The 12412-nt window shown below is 45.1% G+C and overlaps 1 protein-coding gene across 3 annotated transcripts in view; it reads left to right on the top strand.

Moving 5' to 3' along the window:
• Positions 1–12412, top strand: part of DOCK1 (dedicator of cytokinesis 1) — a 493587-nt gene that overhangs the window by 301456 nt on the left and 179719 nt on the right. For all 3 annotated transcript variants that reach the window (XM_028119986.2, XM_028119987.2, XM_028119985.2), the window contains exons 28-29: positions 3684–3785; positions 9696–9790. In XM_028119986.2, the coding sequence (XP_027975787.1) occupies positions 3684–3785; positions 9696–9790 (197 nt within the window). The remainder of the gene's footprint in view (positions 1–3683; positions 3786–9695; positions 9791–12412) is intronic.

Below are 12412 nucleotides of genomic sequence, written 5' to 3'. Positions count from 1 at the left end.
GGATGCATTTGTGTATGGATGTCCCATGTAATATTTTCCCTTGCAATATTTGGGACATACTTATTTTTTTTGTTGTTCATCTGAGATTCTGATTGAACTGGACATCCTGTATTTTATCCCGCAGTCCTATAAAACATCATATTCTTTAACACAGTCGCTTATTGTTCAACACGATGCAGCTGTTTTCAGCAATGTGACGGACATGTTTAGGCGTAAAATTTCATATTTTGAATTAACTTCCTTAGGTGGATTGTTAGCAATAGAATTACCAAGGAGATGAGTATTTTTTCCAAGACTTTTCAAAGCTATTGCCAAATCGCTTTTTAAAAAGGTTATAGCAATTTATGCTCCCACCAGCAGCGTGTAAGAGTGCTCATCCCCTGCCCCCTTGCTAACATTATCCTCACTTAAATACTCCTTTGCTATTTTGGCAGGCAAATAATGACATACCATTTTCATCTGTGATTACTAATGAAGTTCGCATTTTTTTGTTTAGTAGGCATTTTGTGTCCTGATTTTTAAGTTTTCTGCAACTGTATCCTGACTTCTCTGCCCCTGCTTTGCATTGCTTTGAACTCTAAGGAATATGATGTTTGTTTATTTCCTTGTTTTTCCTCTGCCGCTGGGGCTCAACCTGGTCCCCATGCTCAGGATTCAGGACAAGTTCTGCACAGTTACCACCAGCCTACCTGCCACCCCACCCATTGTTCAAAAGCAAAAGCTTCCTAGGACTTCTAAATGCATTTCAAATAAATCAATTAAAAAGCATAGGAGAGTAATTTTCTTTAGAGCCTACAGAATGAAAGTTTTCACAGTTCTCCCCCAACGCTGCTTCTTGTGTATGGACCGGGTTCAAATACAGCTTCTGTAATGACCCGCTGTGTCCACCCCCAGAACCAGAACCCCGCCCCCCCCCGAGTGTGCTGTACAGAGGAGTTCTGCTGGGTTCATGGGAGCAATAAAGCTTCATGGTCACCCCATCGCTTCCCTCTGGAAACACGGGCACCCCATGCATGGGGCTCCATTCCAAAGGGAAGGGGGAGCATTGCTCTGGATTTCAACAGGCATGTTACCCCATTCCTGTTGGGGTCCAAAGCTTCAGCGTAGTAAAGAGTAGTAAAATAGCAAGATTTGCTTCCTCTAAGAAGGAAAGTCTCAACAGTACATGTGTTCTTAAACATTTCTGTAGGTGAAGTAAATAGCGCATTTGCACTCCCTGGCCTTTTGACCTCTAACTCAAGGTGGTGCCCTGCCTCTGTCTCCTTCCCTGGGAGTCCTTCCGATTAGTCCTCGTCACTGTAAAGTAAGAGGCCATTGGCTTGCCTTCTCTGTGACATTCTCGCCCCAAGCGATGTCCTCCCAACTGGCCATTTGCATGGTCCCAGGACTGGTTTTGTGGAGATTTGCTATGTTCTCCTGACTTCTTCATTTTCTGCGTCATGCCAGCTAGCCCAGCCTTGTTGCATGAAGTTTGCAGCATTACGTGGCAGTCTGCTCCCTAAATTGAGTATCTCTCGATCACCTGTTTGAGTATCCGCCCCGACTCCTGATGCGCTGGGTTTTCTCATGCATGCTACTCAGCACGCCCACTCTTGGCATTCTCAAACCTGCTCTGGGGTCTTTCTTTTCTTTCTTTTTCGACTTGATATTTTAAGCACCTGAGTATACTGCATCCAATTACACATAGCTGGCTTTGGGATTTTGGCGATTCTAATGTGGAAGCCCCCATTTTTAAACTGTTCTGACCTGCTGAAAATTAACTTGAGCCACTGCCAGGTGCATCTTGGCCGATACAGGCCTCTTCTTGCTCCAGGGAACTCCTGGTCTCCTGAGGAGCCCAGCCACAGAAGACTACCTCAGGGAGGGGACTGGGGCGCCGTCTGTGGTGGCCTTTCCTCACCCTCCTGCAACTTTCCCTGAAGCCTGCAGGAGATGAGTCTCCACCTCCCGTTGGCCATCATCAGGGGCCTCAGATTTCTCAGAAAAAATAATTAAAATGTACATCTGGACAAGGGGAAAGACCTTAGCTCAGCTGCTAGGCGCCCACCTTGCAGCCCTGCGTTCACTCCCAGTTTTTTGCCGCTTACTCATTGAGGGGAAGCACTCAGCCTCTGCCTCATGGCCTGTAAAATGGGACAAGAAGAGAATCAGTGGTGGGGTTGAACGGGGCCTCAGCAGCGCACTCCACCCATGGTGGTCGATCGACACGTAGTATTACGAAGACCCTCATCCAAAAGCTTGCATCTCATCAAGAGTAGAGATACAAAGGCAGCTTCTTCTGAGCTCCTGGGGATGCCAAATATTTACATATTTCAAAAGTTCATATTCATAGACATTGTGCCATTTTACAAATCATTCCTCCAGCGGAACACCAGCATTCTTTAACTCTTCCTCCGAATACCAACTTGGAATCCAAATCTGGGCAATTACCATCATTCACAAATAATCTACATTTCTGTGCAGACGGAATGTACCACATTGTCATTCTTGTATTTGCTCAATTTGCATAATGCACCCTTTGAGGACTCATTTGGAAGCACACATGTATACTAGAGAAATCAAATGGATTGGGAGAAATACTGGACTGTAACATTTTGCTGTCGAGTGTGTGTTCCAGATTAATGCAGAGGCCATGGAGGTATCAAATATGCTGCTTGTAAGAGTGGGGTCTGTAACCGTATGCGGTTTGGGAACTCATTGAAGAGGGTAAAATTGGGGATATGTCTGAACGTATGTCTCGTCCTGTAATTGGACTGGACTTGTACTGATTTAATGGGAGAAAATATATGTCCTGTGTTTCTTAAAATGTCATTAATTTAGGGGAAGATACAGAAAAGCAAGGATGGCTTTTAAGATGTCCTTCGCAGAAGGGATCAGTTGCAGACAGTGGCAACAGGACCACTTGACTCTCCGCCCACCCAGCAAGCTCACGCCCCTTCAGTGCGCCGCGTGGACACACGCCCGTGCATACCCCCAGCAGCACACATACTGGCTGCCTCTTCATTAGCTGCTTTGGCCTGTTGTTTTCTCCGTGTCTTGATTCTGTTGGTTGGTTTCTGTTTTCCCTCCTCCTCTTCTTTTGCTCCTGGCTCTGTCTGCTAGAGAAACCCTTCTCTCGCCCACTTTGCATTCTGATGAGCCTGCGTGCCTCCTCACGTTCTTCTCGTGGAAAAGAATTGGACCATAACTCATTGTGGAATCGGTGGTGATTGCCTCCAAATTGGCCAAGGGGGACACAGGCAGATTTTGAGAAATAAAAGGCCTCTCTTTGCCATGGCCCAAGAGGAAGGGCTGCAGACACATTTCGCCTGGTAATAAGAGCAGCAACTTTCCATGGAGCACAAAACAAGAGTGTCAGTGGTTTCAATCCTGTCTTTAATTTTTGCGTATTTAATGCAAAAATATTTAGAGCTTGTTTTTTTCAGCCTAGACAACCATGTGTCAAGGAAGCATTTAATGCAGTTAGAGAGAAGGAGGTATAGCAAGCCCAAGACTGTGAGGTCGGGATGACCGGTCCTCTTATGCTGGCCAGACAGCCAGGGACCCGGAATGCGGGGGCCCCCCCTGCCCACGCCCAGTTGCTTCTCCTTGACCACTTCCACGACGGACTCTTAGTTGATACCAACGTTTCCTATGAGTGGTGTTCTCTCCCCATCTAATTGTTTCTTTTGATTCCTCTGCAGGGAAACTTTGTGGCTTGTATGACAGCTATTTTACGACAAATGGAAGATTATCATTACGCCCATTTGATCAAGACTTTCGGGAAAATGAGGACTGATGTTGTGGTGAGTGTAAGAAGTTACACTTTTTCATAGTGTAGCCCTTTTCATACGACCCTTTTCATATGACCGTGTTTGGGGGTCAGCATTTTAGGCAAAACACTGGTGTCAGTATTTCCATTTTAAGTATGATTTTGAACGGGGATTTGGCTCCAATTGGTTTGAGAAACCACGTGGCAAGGGAAGCCATGTTTCTAAGAAGATGAGGGTCCCAACACATGGACTTGTTGGCCAATAGCAGAAGCCAGAGTCTTTTCAGCTTTAAATTATACTCTGGTATTAATTAGCTCTAATCATGGGAGCTCATCAGCATTTCTCCAAATAATTCTCTAGCCATCCTCAATACAACTATGATACAGCTTAATTAAGGAGAAGCATAATAGAGGGGAAGTTAGTGCTTAGGAACCACCTCCCTAACGACCTGAAGTCCCATGGCCAGACGGCACATGTCTTCTGTAAAGCTGTTGACCTAAACTCTGGGGTCTAGGAACACAGATATCATTTCTGAGACCCTTAGATTCCTATAGGACCCAGCAAATGCTACTCGTGTTTCCAGAACAACATTGGTGACACTTCACATCATTATATCTACCTAACTAAGGGAGGAGAAGAAGAATGCATTTAATGATTATTTTCCAAAGGATTATTTCAATAAAAAGTGTCCTTATTAATTGTTGCCACTCTGAGCGTGTGTGTGTGTGTGTATTTAAATTTCTAAGGAGACAAAAATGGGTCTACCCTTAATATCATAGCAGTTTTCCTTAAATTTCTAAGGAGACAAAAATGGGTCAACACTTTAATATCATAGCAGTTTTCCTTAAATTTCTAAGGAGACAAAAATGGGTCAACACCTTAATATCATAGCAGTTTTCCTTAAATGAAAGTGAAGGAACGAGAGAATGTATATGTGTTTGTATCTCTGGGTGTTTAGTTCTTTTCAAAAATCTGGACGTGCAGCTTAAAGGAGGGGTTGCTCAGGTATATGATCTGCATTACACTTGTACCCCTATCATTCCTCAGCAGTTACGGCGCAGTGAAATCACATTTGATACGTGGAACGTTCCATGCAACCAGTGAAATCTTAACTGTATCCCTCAGCCCTGTTTGGGTCAGTGGAAGGAGAGTTGTAGCTGAACCTATATGAACAATTTCCTAGATGGCATTCCAGGCTGAATAATACAGTTTTTAGAATGAGAAGCATTACCCGTCTTGAATACTTAGGGCTCCAATTAATCATTTACTCTTTATCAGAATAGTCGTGTGATCCAAATCCACACATGCAAACCACGAAAAATATTTCATCTGAACTATTAAGAGGTCCCGTTGGTAGGGAAGCTTTAGTGCCTTGTGAAACGTGATTCTACAGCGTGGTTTTTAAAAATGACTATAATTTGCTGAATTCCAAGTGTGTTCCCTCTCTCCTTGCTTGGAGCAGATGATCAGATACTTACTACATGTTGTGGTCCTGATTTCCTGAGGGAGTTTTTTTCTTTAGACACAGCAGTTCAGAAAATCAATTATTTGCAGACGATTTGATTTCCATTATAAAATGGCATTTGTGGTTTGGCTATCACGAGTTCATATTGCAAGGATTGTAGACCTTTTTTATTGTTGTTAATCTGTCGGAACCTTTGTAAAGTGTGTTCCTATCCATTAACTGTACATAGAAAGTATTTGACTATTTTTCTACTCTGACAACCACTCACAAAAATGAGAGATCATTTTGTGTTAAATAATTGAAAGTTAGTTAGTACTGCGATATGAAAATGGCCCAGTCCATTTTCTCAGGACTACATCCTTGTAACAAGCGCTGTTTCAGGTTTTCAAATTTAGCCCTTGTTTGGTTGGATGAGTGATTCCCATAGAAAACCACAGTTACTGTCAATGCCAAAGTCCTATGCCTCAGTGCTGTTACTTGTACAGTCTCTCAAATGGCCCCTCAGGCCCCGGGCCAGGGAGAGGAGGGAGCGCAGCGTAAGGCAGAATGATCCAGAAAAGAAAAAGAATGGGCATGTATGGTTCCAGACTCTCAGGACAGAGCGCGCCGCAGGGTGACCTGCGGCATCCTCAGTGGGAGGAGGAGCCTTGTGCTGAACAGGTCTATTTCTTGTGACCATTTCCTTGTAAATGAAGCCATAGTGAAGGTACTGTCACTGGATAATGAGTCTGGGGAGCTCAGAATCCTTTCTCAATGAAGTCACTCAGTAATTACTTACTGAGCATCAACTTTATGGTCGCACAGGGGAGGAAGTAGTGGGCAAAGCAGACAGGCCTGCTCTCGTGCCCCTGTAGTCTGGTGGAGAACATCACAGTTAATCAGGGCATCCTTCCAACCAACCCCCATTGTCCACGTTGCAAAGGAATGGTCCTTATAAAGTAGCCAGACTGGACTGAGTCAGCTGGTGAGAAAGCCTTTGTGGAGGAAAGGATTGTGGAATATTGAGGAATAGAAGGCAGAGCCATGCAGGTAGGAGGTGGGGTGTCATGTACAGGAGGCTTTGCAGGGGGTGGGGGGTGAGAGGGGCAGGGAGAGGACCAAGGTGGGGATGGGCCTGGACAGGGCCGTCACACCACGCAGGACCCCGTACGCCGTGCCGAGAAACTGTGTTCTTCGCTTGTTTGTTTTCAACTTTTTACACCATTTGTTTGCTCCTCATTGTTTTAAAATTATTTTTTCAAGCATTTGTTTTTTGAGGAAACTTTTTGAGATAATTGTGGTCACATGTGGCTGTACAAAGTAATACCATACCCAGTTTCCCCAGTGGAAACGTCTTGCGGAACTCTAGTGCCGGATGCAAACCGAACGCCGACATCACTATGGTCCATGGATCTCATGTGCATTCCTCCAGTTTTACTTGTACTCCTTCCCCTGTTTGTCACGAAAAACCAACCGTACAGAGAACCTGAAAGAACAGTACAATGAAAACTATGATTCCTAACACCCAAATCCACCAGTTGCGAGCACTTCGGCATTCCTACCTCCTCTGTATCTCTCTTTTTCACTCACTGTGCAGCCACATCCCCTAAGTGTGAGAAACATGCCTCTCCCTTAGTGGTTCAGCAAACCTCTCTCGAGAATTAAGACCTTCCCCAATGGCCTCATTGCCTTTCCAGAACATAACACACCTAATCATCCATACTCAGATTTTCTCAATTCTTCCCAGTCTTTCTTGTCTTTCATGAGGGTCTTCCTCAAATCAGGATCCAGTCCAGATTCACTCATTGCATTTGGTTGTGCCTCCTTCATCTCTCTTTTTTTCTAGAACAAGTCCCTCACCCTGTCTTGTCTTTATTCGTGCTGCTTTGTAAATGCCTTTCAGCGTGTTCCTCTATTCCTCCAATATGTCCTACAAACTGGAAGCTTGGCCTAATGTTCCAGCTCATCCTTTTGTCAGGAGAGCTTCAGAGCTGGTGTTACGTGCTCCCTGTTGTGCCCACTGGGAGGGTGGGAATGCTGAGCTGACCGTTAACTGATCGTCAGTTTGATAGCCTGTTTGAGAGCGGCTACCAGCCTGATCTCCCCATTGTGAAGATACGTACCCCTTCACAATTGTCATGTGATCTTTGGCTGGTGCTTTGGCATCCACAAAACGTTGGCCACTGTCCAATCCCCTGACCGTTCTTCATCTGATGACTTTAGTATCTATTGAGGGTCCTTGTCTGGAACACGTCCTTCTTTGGCACAGCGGGGTTTCCTTCAGATTGTCGAGACACTGTGTCTTTAATCTGTGAACATTGGGAAGCCCCTGGGGCTGTGGGTTAAATGGGAGGTTGTGAAGTGTTGGTGCCTTGGCCAGATTTGCAGTTTGAAAAGGCCAGTTCTGGGTCAAGGGTGGGGGTCAGGAGGGAGAAGAGTGTACATGGGCAGACAGGCCAGGAGTCCCCTCAGCAGTCCAGGTGAGGGAGGATGGCCGTTTGTTTGGTTGGGTGGGGATGGGGATGGACAGAAGCAGACGGACTGATGGCTGTTGTTAGAGATGCCCACTTATTATATGGGGCATCTTGTGAATAATCAAACTGAAAAATACAGCAGGAATGGATCGGCACTGAAAGAGGAAATTTTCACAGAAGATCTTCTGTTAGTCCTCTGTGTCCCCTTGTTGACTTGGAGGTGCCAGTGTCATAGTCTGCTAAGCCTCGTCGACCATGGTGAGGACCATCTCCATGGCTAGTAAATTATGCAGACGGACAAGGACGCCTTACAAAACCTCATCCTCCACAATATGCAGCGTTTTGTCTGATCAGCAAAGTACCAAAATTTAACAGCTGAGCCATACTAATGAAGTATGGGACTGTGTTTCCTAGAAAAAAAAAAAAAAATAAGGGAGTTGGGAAAATATGCTTCTCTTCCAGAATAATAAAACCCAGACCCTGTATCTCAATTATTAGGCTTTGAGGAGTGATCAGCAAGAAAGGCAGCAATTTCATGCAAATAGAGATGTGGCTAAATTATGGCACTCAGCCGGCCAAATATGCAACCTGGTCGTTAAAATGTGAAACTCTTGACAAAGTGGGAAAACTTAAGTGGAGAAATATGAATTGCGGTTATTAACCTTGGGGAGAGACATCCCCCATCCATTGTGTCTGGGGGCCCCTGGAGTGCTCCTGCCCTGCGTGAACTCAGGCTTGGCGGTCAGAGCTGGTGTGAGCAGAGTCTGGAGGACGTGGGGCTGACTTTTCTCTCTTGAAGAGGCCCAGGTCCTTATCTTCTCTTTGACTGGGGGCCTCTGCTGTAAAACGGGGATCACGGTTGCTCCCTGAGTTTTTTATTCATGGTAGGGGGCACACAGTAGGCATGACTTGCCAGAACCCGGCATGGCTGGTCAGGTTGCAAAGAAAGTATTTAAGTTGGCCCAGCAGCTTACTGATGCTGTCAAATTTAGCTGCTGCCTTTTTGCGAGAAGCATTTGTTTACGACTTTGCTGAGAGTTGCTTTCTTGGCTGCTTAAATTCTGTACATCACCTTGGGCTTCACAGCCGTTGCACCTAATTATGATTCCGTAGATTAAATAAATGAGAAATAACCACTCATTTGGCAATCTCTGACCATGGCCTCATTTTTCTAAGTGAATCCTCTGTGGCTTTTCCCCTGCCCACCCCACAACTGGAGGGAGCATGGGGACTCCTCGGGGAGCTGTGCTTTTCAGGGTAACCGCTAGTTTTGTTCTGCTCAGCTCAGAACAAGGGCCAAGCCGGCAGGTTCAGGAAATTCTCCAAATTCTGACAGGCACAGGGTGGAGCCCCTAGGAAACGGGTACCCCTTCCTGATGCCACGAGCAGTCTTAACAGCATGGAAGGAGCATAGGACGGCAGGGAATGACCCATGACGTGCAGAGGATCATGCCCAAGGTTGGCAGAAGCATAACTGCATAGGTTGTGGGGTCATAGCTGCCATCTAAAAGCGGCCACATGACCTCGTGCTCCGATGTTTATGATGAACAGAGCTGGTGCAGATGGTCAGGAGTTCCCGCTTGAGCCTTTTATTTGTAAATTACATAAGGAAAAGGAATGGATGTTCCTACCCCATATTCAACCTGCTAGGCCCTGTTCCTAATGAAAAATGCGTTTAGAGTAAATCCTACATGTTATGTTTGCAAAATGTATGTTTTCCTATAAGCAGAAAGAATGCATATTTGTAACCTGGAGATCTCCTCTTTATGACTATGACAGAGACCCGCCCAGGTCCTGTTCCCGAATATATCCCTGAAAAAGTTATCACAGGCAGAAGGTGCTCCGGCAAACAGAAAGAAAAAAGCTCCTGTAAAATACATCTTCATTACTTTTTAGAATGTTTTCATTCCGCTAAAAAAAATGAGGTCATTTATACTGTAATTATTCAAGAGGGGATTGGTTTTCTCCTTTTTCTTGGTGGGCTGTTGCAATGTTCTGTTTTTTTTTTTTTTTTTTTTATTTCAGGATTTCCTGATGGAAACATTCATCATGTTTAAGAACCTCATTGGGAAGAACGTCTACCCTTTCGACTGGGTGATAATGAACATGATGCAGAATAAGTGAGTATAGGGAGAAAAGCTCCCACCTTTTACAAGGTGTCTAATTCATGTCTGCTGGGCACAGTGGTGTTGCCTGGATACCATGGGGGCTCTCCTACAAGGAACACATCCCCGCCATTCTTGATGCAAACGGTTGTTTGGAGAAACAGACCTGGGGATTGGGTGATTTCCTTATGCCGACGCGGGACTCTGCCTCCTGGAGAAACACAGGGCTGAGCCCTAGCCCCCCTTAGCCTTGGTCTGGGGCAGCCTCTGTCAAGGGTACGGTTTGCCATCAATTTGCCGTCTCATTTTAACCACATGTGTTTATTAGCCCAAGTGATTCTCACTCTGTCTCAGTTTTTGAAAGGTGTTTGCATTTCTCCTATTTCAGCTTTAAAAAGTGAGCATTTTCTCCGTACTTATTAAATATTAATCTTGTGCCTTGTTTATCATTTCCCTGTGAAGGCTGTTGGTTAACTTTCCAGCGCTTGTGTTCTATAATTTCGGTAAGCACCAACAACGATCACTGGGTTCTCAATCCCATGTGATTCCTGGAAAAATTCCTGTTGACCTCCTTTTTTTCCCCTCTCCTTCCTTATTGCATTTTTTATGGAGATAATTGTAGATTCACAGGCATTACGGTTATAAAAAGAAATACAGAGAGATCTGTATACACTTTACCCAGGTTCCCTTAGTGATAACATTTTGCAAAACTAGAGCTCCATGTTGCAGCCAGGGGCTCGGTGTCGGTAGAATTCGTGGGGTTACACAGATCTTCCTGCTGTATCTGTGCTTGGCCGCGGCGCCTCTTCTTGGATCCACCAACACAAGCGTCCCTCTTGTTGTCCATGTAGAGCACGTCCTCCTCGCCCCTCCGCCTCTACCCTCGAGAAACCCGGGCAACCACAAAATTTTTCCTCCTCTTCTAAAATTTTGTCATCTCAAATGTGATGTGTAAATGGAATTATACGGCATGTAACATTTCAGGATTGGCTTCTTTCACTCTGCTTCATTCCCTGGAGATTCATTCAGGTTGCTGGGTGCATCGCTCGTTTGTTCCTTTTGATTGCTAAGAGGCGTTCCATGGTACCGATGTGCTACGGATGGTTTAACCATTCATCTGCCGAAGGACATCTGGGCCCTTTCCACTTTGGGGCTATTACCAATAAAGCTGCCATGAACATTCGCATACAGAGTTTTGTGTGAACATAAGTTCATTTCTCTGGCACAAATGCCCTGGGGTAGAACTCTAGGGTTGTATGGTCGCTCCACGTTTAGGTTTATAGAAACTGCCCAACTACGGCTGTATCATTTTACATTCTCGCCAGCAGTGTGAGAACGATCCCGTTCTTCTGCATCCATGCTGGCATTTGCCATGGTCACTATTTTTCATTTTAGCCCTGGTGGTAGAGGTGTGTGTCTCACTGTGGTCTTGGTTCGCATTTTCCCCGATGCAGCAAACGATGACTTGCCATGTCATTAAAGAAATCATCGTCCCAGTCACAGTGCTGACCAGAACCAAAGGCAGGCCCTGGTGCAGGGTGCGGACTTTGTACTCTACCTTGTGACACTACATGTGAACTTGACCTGCATCTTTCTTTTTTTTTTTTTTTAATTTTTTTATTGTTATGTTAATCACCATATATTACATCATTAGTTTTTGGTGCAGTGTTCCATGATTCATTGTTTGTTCATAACACCCAGTGCTCCATGCAGAACGTGCCCTCCTCAATACCCATCACCAGGCTAACCCATCCCCCTACCCCCCTCCCCTCTAGAACCCTCAGTTTGTTTTTCAGAGTCCATCATCTCTCATGGTTCGTCTCCCCCTCTGACATACTCCCCTTTTCTTCCTCTCCTGTTATCTTCTTCTTTTTCTTTTTTCTTAAAATATGTTGCATTATTTGTTTCAGAAGTACAGAACTGTGATTCAACAGTCTTGCACAATTCACAGCGCTCACCATAGCACATACCCTCCCCAATGTCTATCACCCAGACACCCCATCCCTCCCACCCCCAACCACTCCAGTAACACTCAGTTTCTTTCCTGAGATTAAGAATTCCTCATATCAGTGAGGTCATGTGATACATGTCTTTCTCTGATTGACTTATTTCACTCAGCATAACACCCTCCAGTTCCATCCACGTCGTTGCAAATGGCAAGATCTCATTCCTTTTGATGGCTGCATAATATTCCATTGTGTATATATACCACATCTTCTTTATCCATTCATCTGTCGATGGGCATCTTGGCTCTTTCCACAGTTTGGCTATGGTGGACATTGCTGCTATAAACATTGGGGTACACGTACCCCTTCGGGTCCCTACATTTGTATCTTTGTGGTAAATACCCAGTAGTGCAATTGCTGGATCAAACGGTAGCTCTAATTTCAACTGTTTGAGGAACCTCCATACTGTTTTCCAGAGTGGCTGCACCAGCTTGCATTCCCACCAACAGTGTAGGAGGGTTCCCCTTTCTCCACATCCCCGCCAACATCTGTCGTTCCCTGACTTATTAATTTTAGCCATTCTGACGGGTGTGAGGTGGTATCTCATTGAGGTTTTGATTTGGATTTCCCTGATGCCGAGCGATGTTGAGCACTTTTTCATGTGCCTGTTGGCCATTTGGATGTCTTCTTT

Source organism: Eumetopias jubatus, unplaced genomic scaffold, assembly GCF_037043125.1.
Source record: "Eumetopias jubatus isolate StellerSeaLion01/CBP00866 unplaced genomic scaffold, mEumJub1_p1.0 scaffold_17, whole genome shotgun sequence".
NCBI lineage: Eukaryota > Metazoa > Chordata > Mammalia > Carnivora > Otariidae > Eumetopias > Eumetopias jubatus.
Note: the sequence above shows the minus strand (reverse complement) of the source record. Positions and strands in the feature narration are given on the sequence as shown.